Source organism: Nematolebias whitei, chromosome 23 (assembly GCF_014905685.2).
Source record: "Nematolebias whitei isolate Nwh7 chromosome 23, NemWhi1, whole genome shotgun sequence".
Lineage (NCBI taxonomy): Eukaryota > Metazoa > Chordata > Actinopteri > Cyprinodontiformes > Rivulidae > Nematolebias > Nematolebias whitei.
Genome location: NC_056520.1, coordinates 10,141,540 through 10,163,488, shown reverse-complemented (window position 1 = coordinate 10,163,488; position 21,949 = coordinate 10,141,540). Strand labels below are relative to the sequence as shown.

At 39.2% G+C, this 21,949-nt stretch overlaps 1 protein-coding gene across 1 annotated transcript in view; it reads right to left on the bottom strand.

Annotated features, from left to right (window-relative positions):
• The window catches only part of LOC119428731 (potassium voltage-gated channel subfamily H member 7), a 121,820-nt gene that overhangs the window by 55,611 nt on the left and 44,260 nt on the right, over positions 1-21,949 (bottom strand). The window contains exon 3 of the mRNA XM_037696404.1: positions 13,069-13,224. Coding sequence (XP_037552332.1) covers positions 13,069-13,224 — 156 coding nt within the window. The remainder of the gene's footprint in view (positions 1-13,068; positions 13,225-21,949) is intronic.

Here is a 21,949-nt window from a genome sequence, read left to right as displayed (position 1 = left end):
TCGTAACAGAAATGATGACCGTGCAAGAAGAAGTATTGTATTATTGTGATCTAATTTAACTTTTTTAAATTTAAAATTATAATATTATTAACTCAAAATTTTTTTAACCTCGTTGTCTTTGCAGTCTGAGGATGTCGCCGAGAGCTGAGCAGCTGAGTCTACTTCATCTTCAGGGAAATTATTTATTTATTTTTATACAAACGTATTGTCTACTTGGCATATTTTCAAAATAAACGTTTTGTAAGTCTTTATTTTGGTCTTTGTTTGTACCGAAAATTAACCGAACCGAGCGCTCCTTGAAACTGAACCGAACCGAAATGTGATTTTAGCGTACCGTTACACCCCTAATTACAAGATTAGGATCACTCTCAGTTACAACCCTTTAGCTCAATATTTGTACATTTTCTGTGATTCCCATGTTGTGTTTGCATCAAAATCTACCAATTCATTCACAAAATATTTTGTCTCTGATACAAACACACACAAACAGGTAAAAACACCATTGCTCTGCTTTGACTTTCAGCAGCAGGTGATATTAAAAAAAAGAAAAGAATGGGCAAGAATATTTAAATTTAGTAAATTTCTTCCTCAGTGCAGAATCACTTAAGCAAGTTTTTATATTTAACTGAGCCAAATTTAGCCCGTGGATTTTAACATAATGTCTGCAAAGACTGCAACAGCTCAGTATGTGTTCGACACACAATGGGTGGTAAATTGGAAAACAGGATTCGAGTCGAGGTTGAGGCTCAAAAGGAGCAGCCTGTGTCTTCATCTTTTGTGTTCCTACCTCGATAGCTGTGAGACTGACAGCGGCTAGAACTAAAGTAATTAATTTGAATAGAATACCCAGTATTTTGTCCGTGTGTCAAAATGCTCTATTTAGCAAATGCTAATGAGGATAGGAAAACTTTTTTTTTTTATCCATACAGCCTTATGATTAAGTCCTTCAGTCTGATCCACTGACAAAATGTACACACCATGATGTCAGATGTTGAAAAAGGGCCAGAACAGAAGCAGAGTGTAAAAACACTTCACACCATTGGATATAGAGTGTCAGGATCAGCAGGTGGTGCTGATCGAATGTACTGATTAACTAATCATAATCAGTGTGAGCACCTTTGTAAAAGCTGAATATTGAATTTTACAGGTGTGTGTTCACACGATGCCAAAGAAGAAATACATCAGTATCAGTGTTTCCTCTACTATTATCCAAAGAGGGCGTCCTGCTCTATCAACAGAACCGAGCGTCAAAATGTCCTTTGCCCACATGAGGGTGGAGGCAAGTGTGGGTGCTTCACCTCCTCCACCCAATTTTTTTTATGTTGTCAGTACCGGGGCGTGAACCGGTGATCTTCCGATCACAGGCCCACCTTCTCTAACCTCTGCGCCACCACTCCCCTCAAATTATTATTATACCATTATCTCTACAACCTAGTAGAATGTGACATAATCAAGGCAAATTTGAAAATCCTCTTTCAGAGTGAAGGCAATCGTTTCACTGCTAGACTCATTACTGCTGTCTTCCATATCCCTGAGATTATATCCCAGACCTTCGCCATGCCCTATACTAGACACTGTCAAGTATCAAATCTGTTCTAGGGTGTCTTCATGACCAGTCAGGCAACCCAGGCATGAGTCCTTCAAATTCTCCACCAAGTGACTGCTACAGTGCCACCTGTCATGAATACCCGTCTACCAATACTTTCCCTGCTATGATAACTGTATGAGAAAGGCTTTTGGAAGAATGTTTTGGACGGATGAGACCAAAATAATACTTTTTGGTTTAAATGAAAAGTGTTGTGTTTGGAGAAAGGAAAACACTGCATTGCTTATTAGTTAAGGTACATAGCCTTACACAGCCCTTTCTGGTCATTTTGTGGAGTTTCCTTGTAGATAAAAAAAAAATTGGGGAAACATGTATACAAGGATGGTTTTAGAAACTATGAAAAAAATTGTTTTACAAAACATGTTTCCATGTGGATATGGTTTGAATGACTGCTAAGGTCATAAACCAAAGTTTTCCCGCTAAAGGTGAATTTTACGTACTGTGCATTTTGCCAAATATACATTAGGACCATTAGATTTTATGACTGGATTCATAAACATTCAATGGATACGCCAAAACCAAGCTATTTAAATAAAATGTAGAACAACTAAGTGTTATGTATTGCCACCATTGTATGTTCCCATACATCCCCATAGGGTGGCTGTGGCTGAGTGGTTAGAGCGGTCATCCTCCAATGCAGGCAAGACACTGAACCCCTCATTGCCTCTGATGTGTGTCCCATCGCTGTATGAATGTGATCTAAAGCTCTGATTAGTCTCTCTAGAATGATTTGTTCAATTAGCTTTGTAGAGATCTAGTAGAGTGCTGTATGAATGGATAAATGAGGACACAGATTGTAGTGTAAAGCGCCTTGAGTGTCTTGATAAGATAAAAAGGCGCTAAATAAGTACAGTCCATTTTGCATTTACCATACAATGACAAAATTTGTTCTCTGCATTTAACCCATCGCACCCGGGATGCACCTAGGTGGAGCAGTGGGCAGCTACTGAGTGCCCAGGGAGCAATTAGGGATTGGGTGTCTTGATCATAAACACCACGACATGTGGGCATGGCTAGGAATCGAACCGCTACTTTCTGGTCCCAAGTCAGCTGCCCTACCTCTACCCCCTCACAGCCCCTAAACTAAACTAATAGCTTGAAAATTTTAAACTTCAGATACAAAATCTGTTGTTTTTTTATTACAGAATTACAACTTTGACAGTTTTTCCAGTTAGACAGGAGAAAGAACAGGAAGTGGCAGAAATAAAGATGCTGAGGTTCTCCTTAGGAGTGACAAGAATGTATAGGATTAGCAATGAGATCATCAGAGGTACAGCACAGGCTGAACAACTGGGAGATAAAGTTAGAGAGGCCAGACTGAGATGGTTTGGACATGTCCTGAGGAGAGACAAGTGGGTATATTTGTAGAAGGATGTTAGAAATGCAGCTGCCAGGAAAAAGACAGAAGATAGATGGATGCAGTTAGAGAGGACATGGAGGTAGTTGGAGGACAGAGGATGCAGAAGACAGAGTGAGATGGAGGAGGATGACTTGCTGTGGTGACCCCTGAAGAGGGAAAAGCCAAAAGAAGACAGTTTTTCCAGTTAATTAGGCAAATTTAAACTCGCACCGTCAAAAATTACACCAAAACACAAAACGGTAACAAAAGCAAGTGCGCGTTTATGAGCTTAAATCTTGGCGTTTATTTGCTGTCCGTAGAGGATGAACGCACTCCATAGAGCACATTGTCGGTCAGTTTGTAGTTCAGTCACACGTTTGTTGTGTGTCCAGAGAAAACCAGCATGCAGATGTGTTGCATTGCTATGCAGAGCGAACACGCTGCCCTCTGAGTGCCGTTGCTGGTTTTTCTGTGTGGTTCTTCCCTCTTCAACCCTCTCATGCCTCCCCCGCACCAGCAGCAGCTTTATGCAACCTGTGGGCACGCAGTGGCCCCCGTTGCTACGATGCCAAAAAGTAATATTTGCATCGAATATTAATTGGGCCCTCAGATCCCTCAGTCGGGGAGCAAAATGTCCGTCCTTTCGTAATGCAATTCAGGCGCCTGGGGAGAAACTCACAAGAAAATAATTTGAAATATTAATCCTGTTTGTCACCTTTGCTTCTTGCGCTTTACTGACGTACAAAAATAAAAGTAGTCAATGCGCTTAAATGGGTTTGCGTGACGGATTATTTTACCTGCAGGAGTTTTAACCCGAGCTCCCCGTCCACCCATTAGTCACCCGCTCCAGAGCATTACACAGATAATTCTGTTGTATCCCAAATTTGCCCCGCACTCATTTATTAGAGAGAAAATTAGGGTACGATTGCTCCAAACCTGGAATAATAGGAATGGGTTTTAACACTTTTTTCTTTTGGATTAGACACTCAAACAGCATGAATAAGCAAACAAGCAAAGATAAAAAGAAACACTCATGTAGTTTGTCTCATTTTGTAAAAGGGTTCCTGAGGTTATTAAATTACTTTCTACTACTTTGTTTCTGCAAGAGGGAACAGATGTTTAAATTGTTTTTGCAGCTCAAAGGTATTTAAAAGGATCATTTTTCCCACGTATGTGCTCAGAGATAAACACATTTAAGCATTACACTTGTGTCTGTGACAGAGTTTTATGGGAAGGAATTAAAGTGTTCACTTTGAGTCAAACTGAATTGGTACTTGCAGTACGATACGTTTGTGTACAAATTTAACTGCGGAGACGTTGCGAAAGTCAACATTCATGCAAACTTTTTGTCAAAATGTCTGATATATGAAATATGCCTGAAATAAATATCAACTATATCTCTAGAATGTCTTGCAATGTTCACGGTTTATCAATTTCCTTAGATACAGAGGAGTGAAGGCAGGGCTTAATTTGAGCTGGATCCTGCTGTAACAGGATCCAGGAACTCTCTTATTTTGACAATGTGCGTTCTGGTAACCGTTTGTTTGGATCCGGTACTCTCAGGCCTACTAATAATAAAGCTACAAACAAAGTCTTGAATGAATAAAACTTATATTGGATATGTAAACTGAAAATAATTACATAAACACTCATTTTAAACACAACAGCCACTTAAGATCAAACGAGCTGCCTTTTCAAGTAGCATTTCCGCCTATACCCTTAAAAAAAATCTCAGCCCCTAAAAGAGTAATGGGGGTGAGTGCCGAGCTAACCAGGCAGGCGTACATGGGCAGGAGACAGACAGCGGCCATAAACAGACGGAGAAGGCGCCTGGAGGTTTTACATGTGGAGTCGGACAGTGAATTCAGCGATGAGTCGGCTCAGAACCGTCAAGTAAAGGGGAGAGGAGGTAAGACGCTTGACAAAGGGCGGTGTTTACAAATGTAGGTAAACATAGATGTTTAACGACCCATTAAAATACACCAAAATGCAGGAAACCGCATCTTCTATGTTCAAAATTTCCTGGGGAAGGAATCCCAGAATGTAGGTGTCTTTGCAGGATCTTGTCAGGGTTTTCAAGCAATGGGCTCCCCTATTACAACACAAAATTTTCATAAGGAATTTGTAGTTATTTATCGTTGAGTTGGCACCATTTTGGGATCGTAGGTGAGGTGTATACAGTGGCCCTGAGGTGGAAATGAACATTTGAAAAAAATGGAATTACATTTAAAAAAAACGCAACAAAAAAACAAAATACACAACTACATTAGAAAAAAACAATCGCTTTAGAAAAAATGGAATTACATTTGGCCAAACCAAGTGGTGTTTTTTTTATTTTTAAACTTTATTAACAACTAGGCCTGTCACGATAACAAATTTTGATGGGCGATTGTCTCAGAAATTATTGCGATAAACAATAATATTGATTGAAATTTGACAATAATTGGTAATTATTGTCAAATTTAAAAATAAATGTTGGTTAATTTGGTTTGTGTGTAGTACCTTTTTTTGACCACTGGATGGCAGTATAAGACTGTTTGAACCAAAGGATGGATAGTGAGGGAGTGAGCAGCGTGTCTCTAAGTAAAATGGAAGGGAAGCCCCTTGACGTGACATGGGCTCTCTCTCCTTCCTTTCTTCAATTCTCAAAATGGTGGACGCTCTGTGTGGTTTGAGATCTTTAGCATAGCATTTTTCACACAAAGCTTTTAATAAATAAATAAATAATCAGTAAACAAGTTCTCAGCTTTTTTTTTTTTGCAGAGAACAACAACTTTTTACACAAAGGCACGAGTTTCAACTGTGAATTTTTGGAGCTTCGACAAGACAGAAGTTTTTTCCCCGAGGTCGGCCTGTTAGCTTAGCTCGTAGCTTAGCTTCTCAGCTTAGCTGCTTTTAACGATCCAAAAACGCAATTTTGGATCGTTAAAACAAATTTTAAAGAGAAGCGAGAAAGGGAGGGGTCAGTGAAGAGCACCGGAGTTGAGTTTTTTGGTCATCCAGTGTCTTCAGAAAGAGAGAGACGCGACGAAACGATAAAGCCGATAAATGAAAATGAGATAAGATAATTTTCATTTATCGCGACAGGTCTAAACAGAAATAAAGATTAACAAATGCCGAAATGCCAGTGTTGGTAGTTTTAAAAGAGAGGGAGAAAGCCTGGAGCCAGGAGAAGTGGAGCTTTAGGTTATTTAGGTAGACAACGTACTATATTGATAGAATGACACACAAGAGCTACGTTTCTATTGGTAGCATCATGGTATTGTGACGTGAGCCCCTGATTTATCTCCATCCTGACGCAGGAACATGCTAACATATGGAGCAGGTGGAAGGCGTGGGACAGCATCTCAAGAATACCAAGAGATTAGCAGCATCATGATTGCCATCCAACTTGACACTATCCAGCCATGTTCTAATGGGTTGTTAAAAAGTGTGGTGCAGTTGCTGTCCTCCAGCGTGAAGGGGGCTAAAGAGTGTTGCATACTCTGCAAGAATGAAGAAAATAGTTTTTCTTGATGTGTCACGAAAAAGAATGAATTTTGTTCTGTAAATTTCATACTTTACACTAAACTTAAGCAATAAATACCATGAAGAAAGAACATTATGCATTAATATTGAAGCAAACTCAAGACATTAGTCAGGAAGTAAAGCTTGGTCTCAAATGGGTCTTCTAAATGTACAATGACCCATTAGCATACAGCCAAATGTGGTTTAAGAACAACATAGTCAATGTTTTGGAGCGGCCAACACAAAATCCTGATCTCAGTCCCAATGAAAATTTGAGGACAGACCTAAAAAGGCAGCCAACAAATATGAATCAGTTCCACCAGTTCTGTCAGGAAAAATGGTACAAAATTTCTATTTCTAAACTATTGTGAGGAGCCTGTAGAAGAAAACCCAAAACATAAAACGTTTGACACAAGTCATAAAGTTTAAAAGGCAACTCTACCAAATACAAAGAAAATGATACAAATTTGTATCTTTGAAGAAAATAAGTGACAATTTTCCCCACTACAGTAGTCCCTTGTTTATCGCCGGGAATCCGTACCCTGAAGACCCGCGATAAGTGAAAAACCGAAAAGTAGGAATAGTAGTACAAGTAGTAAGTAGTAGTTAATTTTATTATTTATATAGATACTGTATACTTCTCTTTTAGGCCATTTGGGTACTCAAAATTATTTTTATTTGCTAAAAGCCCAAATCGCGAAGGGTTAGGTCTGCCGTGATAAACAATAAATCAATTAATCGCATGATAAATGAAAATTATCGACCTTATTTTCATTTATCAGCTTTATCGTTTCTTTGTGTCGCTCTCTTTCTACTGAAGACACGGCTCAACTCTGATGCTCTTCAATGACCCTTCCCTTTCTCTTTAAAATCTGTTTTAACCGCCCAAAATTATGTTTTTGTATCGTTAAAAGCAGCTAAGCTACGAGCTAAGCTAACAAACGGACCTCGGGGAAAAAAAAACCCCGTCTTGTTAAAGCTCCAAAATTCACGGTTGAAACCCATGCCTTTGTCTAAAAAGTTTTTTTATTTTTTTTTATTTTGCAAAACGAAGCTGATAACTTGTTTATTATTTTTTTATTAAAAGCTTTTTGTGACAAATGCTATGCTAAATAGCTCAAATCACACCGAGCGTCCACCATTCTGAGAACCAAAAAACAGGAACGATAGACAGCCCATGTCACGTCAAGGGGCCTCCCTCCCATTTTTCTTTAAGAGACACGCTGCTCGCTCCCTCACTATCTATCCTTCAATTCAAAGGGTCTTAAACTGCCATCCGATGGTCAAAAAGGTACTACACACAAAATTAACAAACATTTCTTCTTAAATTTGACAATTACTAATTATTGTCAAATTTCAAACATTATCATCACTTATCGCAATATTTTCTGAGACAATCGCCCAGCAAAATTTGTTATCATGACAGGCCTAGCAGGGGTTACGTTCTAGACACCCCCGGGATAGGTGAAAATCTGTCAAGTAGGGACGTTATATTTATTTTAGTATTTATATATATTTTAAGGTTTTATAAACCCTTCCCACACTCTTGCAACATTAACAATGTTTGCACTTGATTATTTTAAATAAACAATCCATGCCGCTCATCCGCCAAAGTCGAACCGTCAAGTTTCGAGGGACTACTGTAAACTGATTTAATGAGGACAAATGGTTGTGTCATTTTATGCAGATGATGTAAATATCTGTATGTGCAACTGTATAGATTACTTAGATTTAGATTTGTAGTGTACCATCAGTTTCAGACATGTTTGGGGTGTAGCATATTGTAGTCCTCATTTTTCTGTGGATTTTCACTGAGAATACTTGGCAGAGATACACTAAAATACAGTATTACTAACATCAAGTAATACATTTTTGTGTTCTATCTCCATCTTGTGCAAGTGTGTAAATTAGGGAATAAGAGTCCAGAGGCCAAGGATGTCTAGCTACATACTGAGACAGCAATGAACACTTGAATCTATAGAGGAAGGCTTCAGAGTGGAAATGCCATTGTGCTCAGACGGAGCAATTAGTTTATTTTAAAAGTGGAAAATTGTAGGCTCATCAGAGACACATCCGGATTGGACTGATTCACAATCTGATAACTGAATATATTAGTTTTACCGGATTGTGTAGGAAATCACGGCCAAGTGGAACTCGTGCTTATGCTGCATACTCAGCAAATACCCTGCCTGCCTTCACAACGCATCCCACGAGGCAGTGCAGCTTGTTACAGGCCTGTCCAATTACTGTCATCTCGAGGTGACCCCTGGTCCTCCGTGCTGCTGCTTTATATGCCAACGACAGACAGAAGAGACGGACTTCAGAGGGGGAGGAGCGCACCTCTGGGGAACAGCATTGTACACTATTACACCGCATCAGCTCAGGGTAGCTGAGAGCTGTGCCGCACTCTTCAAGTAGTTCATCAGGCCAACCTGGCAGGGTATGAGCTATAATTGGGCCAGACCTTTGGGATGATGGCAGGCAAACACATCAGTGTCTGCTAAAGGCTCGTGTCAACATGCTAGAGGAGCTGTCGAGCAAAGATTTCCTGCTGCTGCACTTATGATTACATTAACCAGAGACAAATGTGCAAACTGTTCATTGATAAGGATTTAGCACTGTGCTATCAAAGGAAGATACTTGAAGAAAGTAGCAAAGGTAGCGATATAAGCTCAACTAAAATTAGGGTTCCCTGACGAAGGTGGGGACTAGATAAAGGCACTAAGTAATGGTTCAGGACTTATCGTCCTGTTCTCTTTCCTCCTTCTTATCCTCTGGGGTATATGCGCCAAAGATATGTTCACAAAACCCAAGGTTTGCTGAAGAACTAAACTTGTAGAGTGGGTTTCAAAAACATTTGATTATTAGTACCAGTAATACAAAACTTGTTTAATATGTATGGAGATAAATACGTCTCAAAAGTAGTCCCACAAACATACTTCAAGATTCATAAATGAATAATCTTTGTCCCTCAAGCCATCAGACTGCTCAACTCCTCCATGTACAGTAAAAATAGAGCCTTGTAAATCTGCGGCACCACGGACACTTATGTATGTGTATGTTTACATGTACATATGAAATATGTGTATACATTTATATGTATATATGTATGCTTAGATGTGTATGTATGTATACACATGCATACATTGGTTAATCATGAATGTAGTATTTGTGTATTTTGCTTCTTTTTTTAAATTATTTTAGGAGTATGGTAGTAAACATGTGTCTGTAGGAATGCGCGATATATACGGTATACGGTAGAAACGATAGACATTTAGCTTACAATAGAGATTTGTCTTCTACCGGCTAACCGCAGTAATGCTGTGTTTGATGTAAAATCAGAGTTGTCCGATTTAATATTTACTTTTTTTAGTTGAAAACTGTGCGTAAGTGGTGTTAAAGTATTTTATTCGAGAGCTAAGTAGCTAAGCTACAAGCTAACTATGGCCAGCTTGCCATAGTGTTGCCGTATTCGGACGCATGCGCAAAACGCTGTGTTCCATCGAAAGTTTGTTTTTTTTCCCCGTCAAAAGTTAAAGTAAGCGTTGGTCAGCTTTAGAGAAACCTGCTCTCTGATCTGTGAAAAGAACGCTGTGTTGAGTGATTTTACTGCGAGACCCTCTGGTCAAAGCAACAGAGGAAACTGGTCGCCATTTTGTGTCAGCTCTCCTTAAAGCGGAAGGAGACGCCCACTAGAGGGTTGGAGGGTTAAGTGTTTTCAGTGTGCACTTGCTGCTCTGTTGCTCTTCATTTCTTAAGTGAGAAGACTGGAAACTGTTAAGAGTTAACAACATATTCTTTTGTTTAAAATATATGGCTAAAACTACATTTGATATCTTTTACGCTGTTTTGCACTACAAGAAAGAAGCCTAATAATTGATTTGATTATTATTTAAAAACTCTCTGGACCTAGTAGTGAAATTTTCTTAATTGAGATTATTTTGTGGTATAGCAGCTTTCAAAGTAAATTATGGCAAAAGGACACCCTATGCTTTTTTAAAATTCCTATTGCAAGTTTTATACCAAAAACATATTGCGATATATATCGTTATCGCCACCCTTCACAATACATATCGTGATATTAATTTTATGCCATATCGCACATCCCTATGCGTTGCTAGAATTTGAATTAAAAATGCCACTGAAATTTTAATGTTGTATGTTTGCATTTAATTTTTCAGTGTTAAAATATATTCAGAATACATTTTTAACCTAAAAAAAAAATTGTCATTATTTCTATACGTTTGAAATTTCATTTGTTATTTTCACTTAAAGCTAAAAATTCACATTATTATTTCAAAGTGATCACATTTTCAATAGCTGTTTTTCAGTTCAACTTTTCTGTGTTAAAAAATTCGGCATGTTAAAAAAAAAAAAAAACTCAACCTTTCAAAATTCATGCTCAATTTTTTCAGTCTTCCGAGATTCAACTGGCTCCGTTTCGCTGTCTGAAATTCAGCGTCTAAAAATTCAGTGTAACAAGGCAGGGTTACTTCAGGTCACAGACATTAGCAAAGGATGTCAGAATCCAACACCCACGTTCGCTTTCTTAGTCACATGACGTTACGCGTGTTGCGCTCATTTTGAAGGAAAACAGCATGTCCGAGGCGGTCATGGAAGCTAACGCCAAGTCAACGGTGAGTTTAATGCTTTCATTTTTCTTTAGTTTGGTTTATGTAGTATTGAATTTCATGTGCAAAATAAATAAATAAATAAAAAAGACAAACAGAAAAATGAAAGCATTAAACTCACTGTTGAGTTAACATTAGCTTCCATGACATGCTGTTTAAATTCAAAATCAACGCGACAAGCGAAACGTCACATGACTAAGAAAGTGGATGTGGGCTTGGATTCTGACATCCTTTGCTAATGTCTGTGACCTGAAGTAACCTTACCTTTTTTTACAATGAATTTTTAGATGCTGAACTTCAGACAGTGAAACAGAGCCTGTTCAATCCCAGGAGACTGAAAATATTGAGTTTGAATGTTGAAAGTTTGAATTTGTTTTAATATGCTGCATTTTTTAACACTTTAAAGTTAAACTGAAAAACAGCTATTGAAAATGTGATCACTTTGAAATAATGTGAATTTTTAGCTAGAAGTGAAAATAGCAAATGAAATTTCAAACATATAGAAATAATGACAATGATTTTTTTTAGGATAAAAACGTATTCTGAATATATTTTAACACTGAAAAGTTAAATAGAAACATGAAACATTTAAATTTCAGTGGCATTTTAAAATCAAATCCTCGCGACACATATTTACTTCCATACATGTGTTTCTTTCTGTATTAAAACATGCTACTGGATGCCTCAAATTTCCCCCTGGGATTAATAAAGTATCTATCCAACACGTTTGTCAAATGTACACATTCCAAATTGCGCAAGCAGGAATACACTTACAAATTGTCAAATAAAATGTGCACAAATCACTTGCTGTGCATGGTTCAGCTTGCCTTTGAATGCGACTCGAAACTTTGGTTAAAATGGTTAGGTTATATTCTTCCTCGAAAAAAAAATATATATATTTTTGGTGGTTTTTCCACAACAAGAAAATGTTATTTTTGTGGAGTATACAGCTGAAATAAATATCCCAAAATAGGTAAGTTGTTCTTCTACTACTGGGAAAATATAATCTTTCGGTATTGTATATATTTCTCCTTATAGATTTTCCACGGGGAGAAGAACCTACTTTTTAAAGTAGTTTATTTCAGCCGCTCAGGCCACAAAATTAACATTTTTGGAATCTAGTAATGCCTATGTAAGCATATGTATTTTTATATATGGGTTATGGGGTACTGTGCCAAGTCAGGAAGTGTATTTTCCCGATAACCCAGTAATTCTGGTAACACTTAGATGTCCCAGCTTTTCACCAGCCTTGAACGCAACATTACCTTTGTGACTCGTAAGAAAGTTGCAAAGTCACAGTCAAGCTTTGCACACGTATTTGACAATTTGTACGCAACTGTACAATTTGAAATGTGTACTTTTGAAAAAATGGTTTATGCATTTGTGAATTTTGTGATACGCATGAGGTTCTAATTGTATGCATACAACACAGTACGCCTTTGAGACCAATTTATCTCCATAAAATAACTCTGAAAAAAACTTGTCACGTAAATGAGTTAAATAAGATCCACGTATGGACTTTCTAAGTCTATGGCCCATCTACACAGACTCCACTGGGCTGGGCGACCCGGGGCAGGTTCAGAGTCTTGTCAATGGGTGGTTCTACCCTCTTCCATATTGGTTCTTGGGACTGATTTGGCTGAGGTTCAAAGCGAGCCAAGTCAAACTGAAGACTTGACATCTCCAGATTGCAGGTCAATGCTTGGCCAGATAGAGATGTCGCGCCTCATTTACAAGAATCATAAAACCTGGCAAGCATTCAAGATGGATGGACTTGAGTAGATTTTTCAAAATTATTTAAAACCAAGTTTCCCCCTCTTTTTTACTTAGGTAATCTGAAGTATTTGGTGTAGGTTAATTACCTAAGTAAAACAAAAAGAGGGGATAGTTTTGCAACCAACTGTACATCCATATATTATCAACAGGACTGGATAAATGGAACCACTATAAATGGCACCTTTCATCCTTTTTCTGTCTTTACTCACGTTGGTCAGCTTTGTTGGGGGACGTGTGGTTGAGCCTCTCCAGCGACTCGTTGCTGCCGTCTTCCTGAATGTGATCGAAGTTCAGGATGAACATCATGACCACGCCCTCCTCATTCTTCACAGGGATGATATGGGTGGTGCAAGGGAACTTTGAACCTAACGGGAAACAAACCCACATTTAGAACAACCTAATCGGGGTTATTGTTTTCCATTTCATCTCATGAGGCACTGAAACTAGTTGCAAAGTCGAGGAATTCCCAGTATTTTTTTTAATCCCCAAAAGCAAGTGTACTTTAAAGGTCATTACACCCTTTTTTTTTTTTAAACAAAAGTGTAAAAAATCAATTCAAAACTCAAAGCTCAGTTTGACCCTGGGGCTTCCATTAACACTCTTTGACATTCAAATACCCTGTCCCTGATGGGTGGGAAAAGGCCTGGACGAGAAATGAGGGTCAAACGGTCAAGAAGTACATAAAAGAAAAGCCTCTGGAGCTAAAAGACGACAGATATCCCAACATGGCCCAAGTCGACCCTGTGCTGTTGGCTCCAGTGAGAACACAGCAACCATTAATTCATCTCAAGTTCAATTTTATAATCGCCAGTATTTTGGGGGAAACCAAGACAATAGAATGTCCAGATAACAATGAAGACAATGTTGTATTTATACAGAATGGAACAAGCACAAGTAGAACAACCGACCAACTGAAAATCATTAGCAAACACTACTACCTTCACTGTTGGCTCACCAACGTCTGTGTTGCAAATGTATGTGCACAGAGTATAAATAATTGCTTTTATACCAATGCTACTAAAGCTATTGAATGCATCAGTCCACTTATCCTGACGCATGCTCAATAATCCAGGTAGAAAAATCTAAAAAAGTTAAATCTGGTCCTCTGGACATAAAAAACCAACAAAGCAACAACTAAAAAGTTGTACAAACATTTCGTCTTTCATCCGAAAGACTTCCTCAGTCTGAGGTGCTGTATTCAGCTCAGTCTTATAAATAAAGCCCCCAGTATACTGCCACGTACATCTATACACAGAGGTACGCACATACGTGCGCAGAGGTACGAGCGTACCCCCCAGCATACCCTCTGTGCAAAGCTCAAATTTTTACGACAGCATACGCGTACGCGGTGTCGCACAATAAACTGCCCAGCGACGGACTGTTTTGTATGCAACAGCAATGTATTAAATTCCCCTTCTTCATCCCTGATCTGGCCTTTTCTTTTGTTTTTTTGCCAAGAGACAGTGATCTCTTCCTCCTCCGTTGATGCCATGACTGAAATGGTGACAAATGAAGGAATTTGTCACGAGCTAATAAACTCAGGTCCAGCGTGGCTGCGGGAGGGTCTGGAGATTTCCTGGTGGGCTGGTTTGATGTGTGGGCTGTAGAGCCAGCGCTCTGTTTTTTTTTTTTTTTAGATCTTTTTATGAACAACATATAAACACAGAACACCGCTGCGTCTGAGGCTGCCAGCGCTCGCTTTTTTTTCCTTTTTTCCGACCTGTCAATCAATCCAGTAGGCGACCAATCAGCGACCTCAATTTGTCCTGAAGGTAAACGCCCCTTGACTGTGAAGCTGCTCTGCAGCTGTTCAGGGTGTACGCTGGAGTATAATGACTGAACACTCTGCGTACAGTACACGCGTATGTACGCGTGAACGGACGTACGCGGCAGTATACTGGAGGCTGGGCCGGAATTTAGCAGGGGCTTACAGGGGCTGCAGCCCGGGGCCCCAGCATTTCAGGGGCCCCGAAGGATGTTTTATGTTTTTGTGAATGGATAGTGTCAGAATTTAATCAATGACTATGATGATTTTGACAGCACCAATGAAAAATGTTCCAATTTGTTCTGGAAAACATCCATCTTGAATGCTTGCTTGTTATTGGTCCACTTTTGACGCATCTTACGCATTGGGGAGGAGCGTCAGGGAATATTATTTTACAATGGCAGACAACAGTGTTTGTGGTTCTAGTTCCTCTAAATAAGATAAATGCAGAAGTGTCATTAATAAATGGAAATCTGTATTTTGTTCTTCATATTTTTCAAGATGTTCTCTGTAAAAACCTTGGTCTATATATATATATATATATATATACAGTATTGACTCCAGCCCATGGGCCCCCATCCTGACTCCAGCCCAGGGGCCCCCATCCTCCTAAATCCGGCCCTGACTGGAGGCTTAACACCCTCTAGCAGTGGATCAACCAGTTTGCTGCTGACAGCCAAACCAGCTGTTCACATGGTCAAGAAGGACCATCAGCCTAACAATGGATCATTAGCACCTGATGGCTGTTTACTATTCACAGGGGGCCGAGTGATACTAGCAATCACAGCATTGTAAGAGGGGGACAGTTGAACCCGGAGGCCTCCACCCCTGTTTAATGATGGACAATTTCTTTTCACAAAGATGGCCTCCTTTACTCCTCTCTCAAACCATCGTTCCTCTCTGTCCAGGATGTGAACATCTTCATCCCTGAAAGAGTGACCGCTGGCCTGGAGATGAGTGAAGACCGCAGAGTCCTGGCCTGATGATGTTGATCTTCTGTGCTGGGCCATCCTTTTGGCCAGTGGCTGTTTAGTTTCCCCGATGTAAGACTGATCACAGCCCTCCTGACACTGAACAGCATAAACAATATTACTCTGTTTGTGCTGCGGGACTGGATCTTTGGGATGAACCAGTCTTTGCCGTAATGTATTTTGGGGTTTAAAAGCCACTGGGACGTTATGTTTAGAAAATAAACGTCTCAGTTTCTCTGATACTCCCGCAACATATGGAATGACCACTGGTCTGGGTTCCTCCTTTTCACCTGATGGCTGACTGGAGTCCTGTTTGGGTTTCTTCTCTGCTTTCAGGAAGGCCCAGTTAGGATATCCACATTGCTCTAGAGCCTGTCTTGTGTGGTTTTTTCTCCTTCTGCCTGGCTCCTGAGTTACTGGGGACGCTGTCTGCTCTGTGGTACAGAGTCCTGATGACTCCTAACTTGTGCTCCAAAGGGTGATGGGAGTCAAACTGCAAATACTGGTCTGTGTGGGTGGGTTTGCGGTACACCTCAGTTTGCAAATGTCCTCTATCAGAGACTGAAACCTCACAGTCCAAGAAAGCCTACCTGCCATTTTTTACATCTTCTCGTGTGAACTTGATGTATTTATCCACAGAGTTGATGTGATCAGTGAAATGTTGGACTTCCTGAGATTTAATTTTAACCCAGGTGTCATCAACATACCTGAACCAATGACTTGGTGGTGTCCCTGAAAAGGATATCAAGGCTCTCTTTTCTACCTCCTCCATGTACAGGTTGGCAACAATAGGAGAAACTGGAGACCCCATAGCACACCCATGTTTCTGCCTATAATATTGGCCCCCATATTTGAAGTCCACTTGCTCTACAAGTCTAGTCAGTCCAAAGGTTTACTCAACTCATGGAGGACTGATACAGTCAGCTGCTTCGGCACCATCTGCATATATACGCCACACTGCATACACTTGCATGGTAACATTGACGTTGTTTGAGGAAACGGTGAATAACTGAAGAAAAAGTCTTAGCAATTGTAGCGTCCTTTCCAACCAGTATGTCCTGTTTGAAAAGGAGTGGTTTTATAAATCTGAAAAATTATTAAAAACTGCACTCATTTGACTAGCTATTAGTCTAGCTTGGACAAAGACCTGCCCCTTTCTCCACACTCCCTGTTCTATGACGGCTGAAGGCACTAACTATTGATAACTATTAAAACATCTCTTGAAAGTTGACTGGACTGTCCTGTGAACTATTAGACTGAATGTATCTCATTAGATATTTCAATACAGTTTCCAAAGATCCATTCATCCTGTGGACAACGGGGGTGATGCGTCTCCTTTAATGGACGTCCAAGAGCTCCAGCCAGGTTTTGCCACTGCAGACAAACTGTACAAATTTAAAATAATCAGCATGGACATCTCTGGAAGATGCTCCCTCTCACATTAGCCTCTAAGTCTTGCTGTCACCACAAAGTTATTTATAGCTCCCCAGCAGGAACCAAGCCCACTGCGCTGCTTTTCTTAGGGAAGCGCAAACACACTGAACTCCATCCCGACTCTGTTCCCATGATGTATGTGTGTGAATGTGCAAATATCCCCACGTTTGCATGCACGATGAATGTGCACACACACACACAGTCATCGTGGAGCTCTGGTCTTCTGTCATTTTCTCGCATTGTGTTGCTCCGAAGTCTTGCTCGGTGCAGCACTGCAAACCAATCATTTCACCAGGCTGGGATTTGATTTATGTTTCCAGGAGCTATGATTCTGCTGGGCTAAGCAACTTGCTGCTCCAAATAGTACATCAGTGCCACCGTGAAAGGGACGGGTCATTATTTTTTGTTGAGGCTGGGAGTGGAGGCGGGATAGGTGTTTCCATAGCTCTTCTCACCTATGCAAAAGAAAACTTGAAGCCAATAAAGAAGAGTTTTAGAATCTACTGTTTCTAAGAGCAATACTTCCATAGAAGTACAAAATCCATGAAATGTACAACAACATCAGGACTTTAAGATGAGGGTTTGGGTGAAGACTAGCTTCAGGAAAAAGTATGTTTGAATCTTTAATACTGATTCAACAAAAACAACGCCGTGAGTAAAACCCGAACGAGTCCGCCGTCTCTTCTTCAGCACCAGGTTGACACTGAGCATTTCATTATCAAATTCACACAGTCATGTTCCAAATTAAAATTATTATTCCTGTCGCCATGGAAACAAGTCAGCGCTCCGGAAAATTATTTGTTTGTCACCAAATTGAAGATTCCACTCAAAATGACATCTGTCGCTTACCCAAGTGATCTGAAAAATCTCTCCTACAAACGGGCTTAAAAATATCTATATATTCACCTGAATCGATTAATGGGTGTTTCTGGATGTTCTAGAGTGTCTTAACCTGATGAGGTCTTCGTGACCACGATTGACTAAACACTGAGTTTCTCTTCACCGAGATGTCCAAGATGGACATATGAACGTGTACAGTTTGATGTACAGACCAAAAGTTGAAAGGGTGCTGGCCAAGAAAGAAGCTTGAAATGTCCACATGGACAAATTAAATGTCCTACAAAGAAAAATTCAACGGACTGATGAGACAAGGACTGAGCTGTTTGGCCACAGTAAGGAGAAGAGGAGTCAAGGTGTGCCTTTCAGACCTAAGAACACGGTACCAATTGTCAAGCATGGTGGTGGTGGCATCATGTGTACTGGTACATTGTACAGAAGGGATTCAATAATGGACTTCAATTAAAATTTGTCGACTTCACCTGTTCAGGCTGCAATTGTTACGCCATAGTGTTTTACATAAGCCTGTCACGATAAAAAATTTTGCTGGGCGATTAATTGTCTCAGAAATTACTGCGATAAACGATAATATTGTTTGAAATTTGACAATAATGAGTAATTATTGTCAAATTTAAGAAGAAATGTTTATTGTTTTATGTATAGTACCTTTTTTGATCACTGGATGACAGACTGAACTGAATGATGGATAGTGAGGGAGCGAGCAGCGTGTCTCTAAGAAAAATGGGAGAGGGGCTCCTTGATGTGACATGGGCTGGCTCTCCTTCCTGTTTTTCGGTTCGCAAAATGGCGGACGCTCGGTGTGGTTTGAGCTCTTTAGCATAGCATTTCTCACACAAAGCTTTTAATAAAAATTAAAATCCGTAAACGAGTTCTCAGCTTTTTTTTTTTTTTGCAGAGAAAAAATTTTTTTAGACGAAGGCACGAGTTTCAACCTTGAATTTTTGGAGCTTCTGCAAAACGGAGGTTTTTATTCCCCTGAGGTCGGCCTGTTAGCTTAGCTGCTTTTAACGATCTAAAAATGCGATTTTGGACGATTAAAACGGATTTTAAAAAGAAAAGAGACAAAAAAAAGGAAGAGTCAGTGAAGAGCACTGGAGTTGAACCTTTTGTCATCCAGTGTCTTCAGTAGAAAGAGAGACACAAAGAACCGAAAAAGCCGATAAATGAAAATGAGTTTGATAATTTTCATTCATCATGCGATTGTTTATCGCGACGGGTTTAGTTTTACATTATTAGTGTTTAGCGTGTATCTTAGATCTTTTGCCATGCCGTTTGGCATATATCTTAGTGTATATCTTAGAGCCTTACGTACTGTTAATTTTACATGTTATATTTTTGCTATTGTTGGGTGCAACTGGGACCCTGTGTACATAATTTTGTTCCACCTAATGTACCACATGTGATGAGAATGACAATAAAAATGACTTGAACTTGAACTCGAACAAACGGCTACACAGTTGAAACTTGGATGTATTTGGGCATTTCATTACTCTTTTTGTAATCCTAAAGTTCTAAACCAAACCATGTTGGATGTTTGCAAACTTAGTTTGAACACCAAGTCAGTGCCAGGAAACCAACCGGTTTTAACGAACTCTATCAATTCTACCAAGAAGAAGAAAGGTTAATCAGCCAGAAGTTAACCAGACGCTTGCTGGCGGATACAAAAAAACCTGAGCTCAGTGTGTCACATGCTAAAGGACATTTGAACAACCAAAACAAATTAAAACTTGTGCACCCAATGTTTGTTTAAATGTTTTTATCGAATTATACATTTTGCAGTATAATCATTTCACAGCAAGAAAACCCCAACAACAAATCATTAAATGCCTAAAACAGATGTCCAAACCTGGTCCTCAAGGGCCACCATCCTGCATGTTTTATATAGTTCTCTGTTCCACCGCACCTGATTTGCTTCAATAGGTAATTAACAGGCTTCTGCAGAACACAAAGAGGTCATTCAGCCATTAAATCAGGTGTGTTAGAAGAGCCAAACAAGTAAAACATGCAGGGTAGTGGCCATTGACGACCAGGACTGAACACTCCTGGCCTAAAATTAATAAAACATTCACACCCGTGATGAGTGGACGTACCGGTACGTTTTCCTCTAAAGACCCAACAGTAGTTTTGGACTTTGTTTCGTAATAATCTAAGAAACTTCTGAGCTCTCATACAATGAAAATCAATGAGAGTTAGGGTGTGTGCAATCCACACTGTGGGATTTCAGAGAACACCTCAAGTACAACTAGAGAAATTGCATTTCCTGCAAAATTGCAGCGTGAATGCTTATTGCTGAAAAACTTGCTGAAAAACAGCTGAAATTAGCTGAAACGAAAGAACAAGCCAAAGTTAGCAGAAGAAAGCAGAAATAACACATTTACTCATTTAGCAGAACTAGGAACCAATTAGCACAAAAAATAGAAAATTAGCTAAAAAAGATGAAATTAGCTACAACAACAAAAATAGCTGAAAAGTAGCTGAAAATGCAGAAAGAAGCTTTAACTACCAGAAAGAAGTGAAAGGAGATGGAATTGTTTATTAATGGAAAATAGCTGAAAAAGCTAAATTTAGCACAAAAACAGCTAAATAGTAGATGAAATAGAAAAAGCTGAAAAAAGCTGAAAGGACCATAAGCTGAAAACAGCAGAAATTAACATGAAAAACTTGGTTTTCTTTGAAAACAGCTCAAGTTAGCTAAAAATGCTAAAAAGGTAGCTGAAAAGGTAGAACAAGCTTAAAATAGCAAACGTATAAAGAAGACATGTTTGCCCAATTAGGCTGAAAGAAGCAGAAATGAGAGAAAGAAACAGCTGAATAGTAGCTAAAGAAGCAGAAAGACGCTTAAATTCCAATTAGTGGAGAGAGCACGTTTGCAGAATTTGACTGAAAAAAGTTTACATGAGTGCAAAAAAAGGTGGAATTAGCTGAAAAAGCTAAAATTAGCATAAACAGCTAAATAGTAGCTAAAATAGCGGAAACAGCTGATGCAGAAATAAGCTGAAAGGAGCATAACAAGCTGCAATTAGCAGAAAGAATTTAGAGGCACAAAAATGTTGTAGTTAGTAGAATAAAGCTGAAATGAGCACAAAACAACTGAAATCAGCTGAAAGTTGCTGATTTTATTTTATTTTATTTTTTTGCACAAGGAAGCTGAAAGAAGCTGCAGAACAAAATGTGAAAGGAGCAGCAAAAGGTTGTAAACAGATCTAAAGATTTGAAGGATGTAAAATGTGCTTAATTCATTTAAAAAAATGGCAGAAAAAGCTAAATATTTCAAAAAGCTAAAGCTGCACCAATACCAAAAGTCAGGGCAGGATTGTCCTGAAAGAGCTGAACATTTTCATATATGAATTGTTGAAATAGCACAAAAATTGTGGAACGAGATAAATGCCTAAATGTGTACGGAAGAAGTATAGTAACTATAAGAAAAATATAAATAGGATCACAATAGTGTGAATGCTTATCGTCCAAACCAATTTATAAAAAACATAACCCTCCTGCTGCCCTTGGGTCAAAATAACCCACTAGCCCTGACTGTTAATACTGAGGCCTTGTGGGTCATTTTGACCTAAGGGCAGCAGGAGAGTTAAACTGTGGTTGTGCAAAAACCGTTAAAGAACTCAAACCACCAGTCCAGTTGTGTAGAGTCCAATTTGTTGTCATCCGGTGAAACTTTAATGTTTTTAATGTGAAGTATGACTGGGCTGTAGACCTCCAAAGACGGCTATGGTTTCAGCTCGTTTCACCAAAATGTTGTCTGTGGAAACTGTTTTTGGTTTTATCCATGTACTGCTCCCAAAAACAATGAAATGATTCTTGTTTATGAGTGGTGGTGAATCACAAAGACATGGTGGAACTAGCAAGAATAAGAGAAATTATGCAGTGGCACCTTCAGTCAGGATCCATTTCATCTTGTTCAGTTGTAAACACTGCACTACAAAATATCCTGATGCATGCTCAATAATCCAGGTAGAAAAATCCAAAAAAGTTCAATCTGGTCCTCTGGACATTCAAAAAAGCAAAAAACAAAACAAAGCAAAAAAATGTAGAAACATTTCGTCTCTC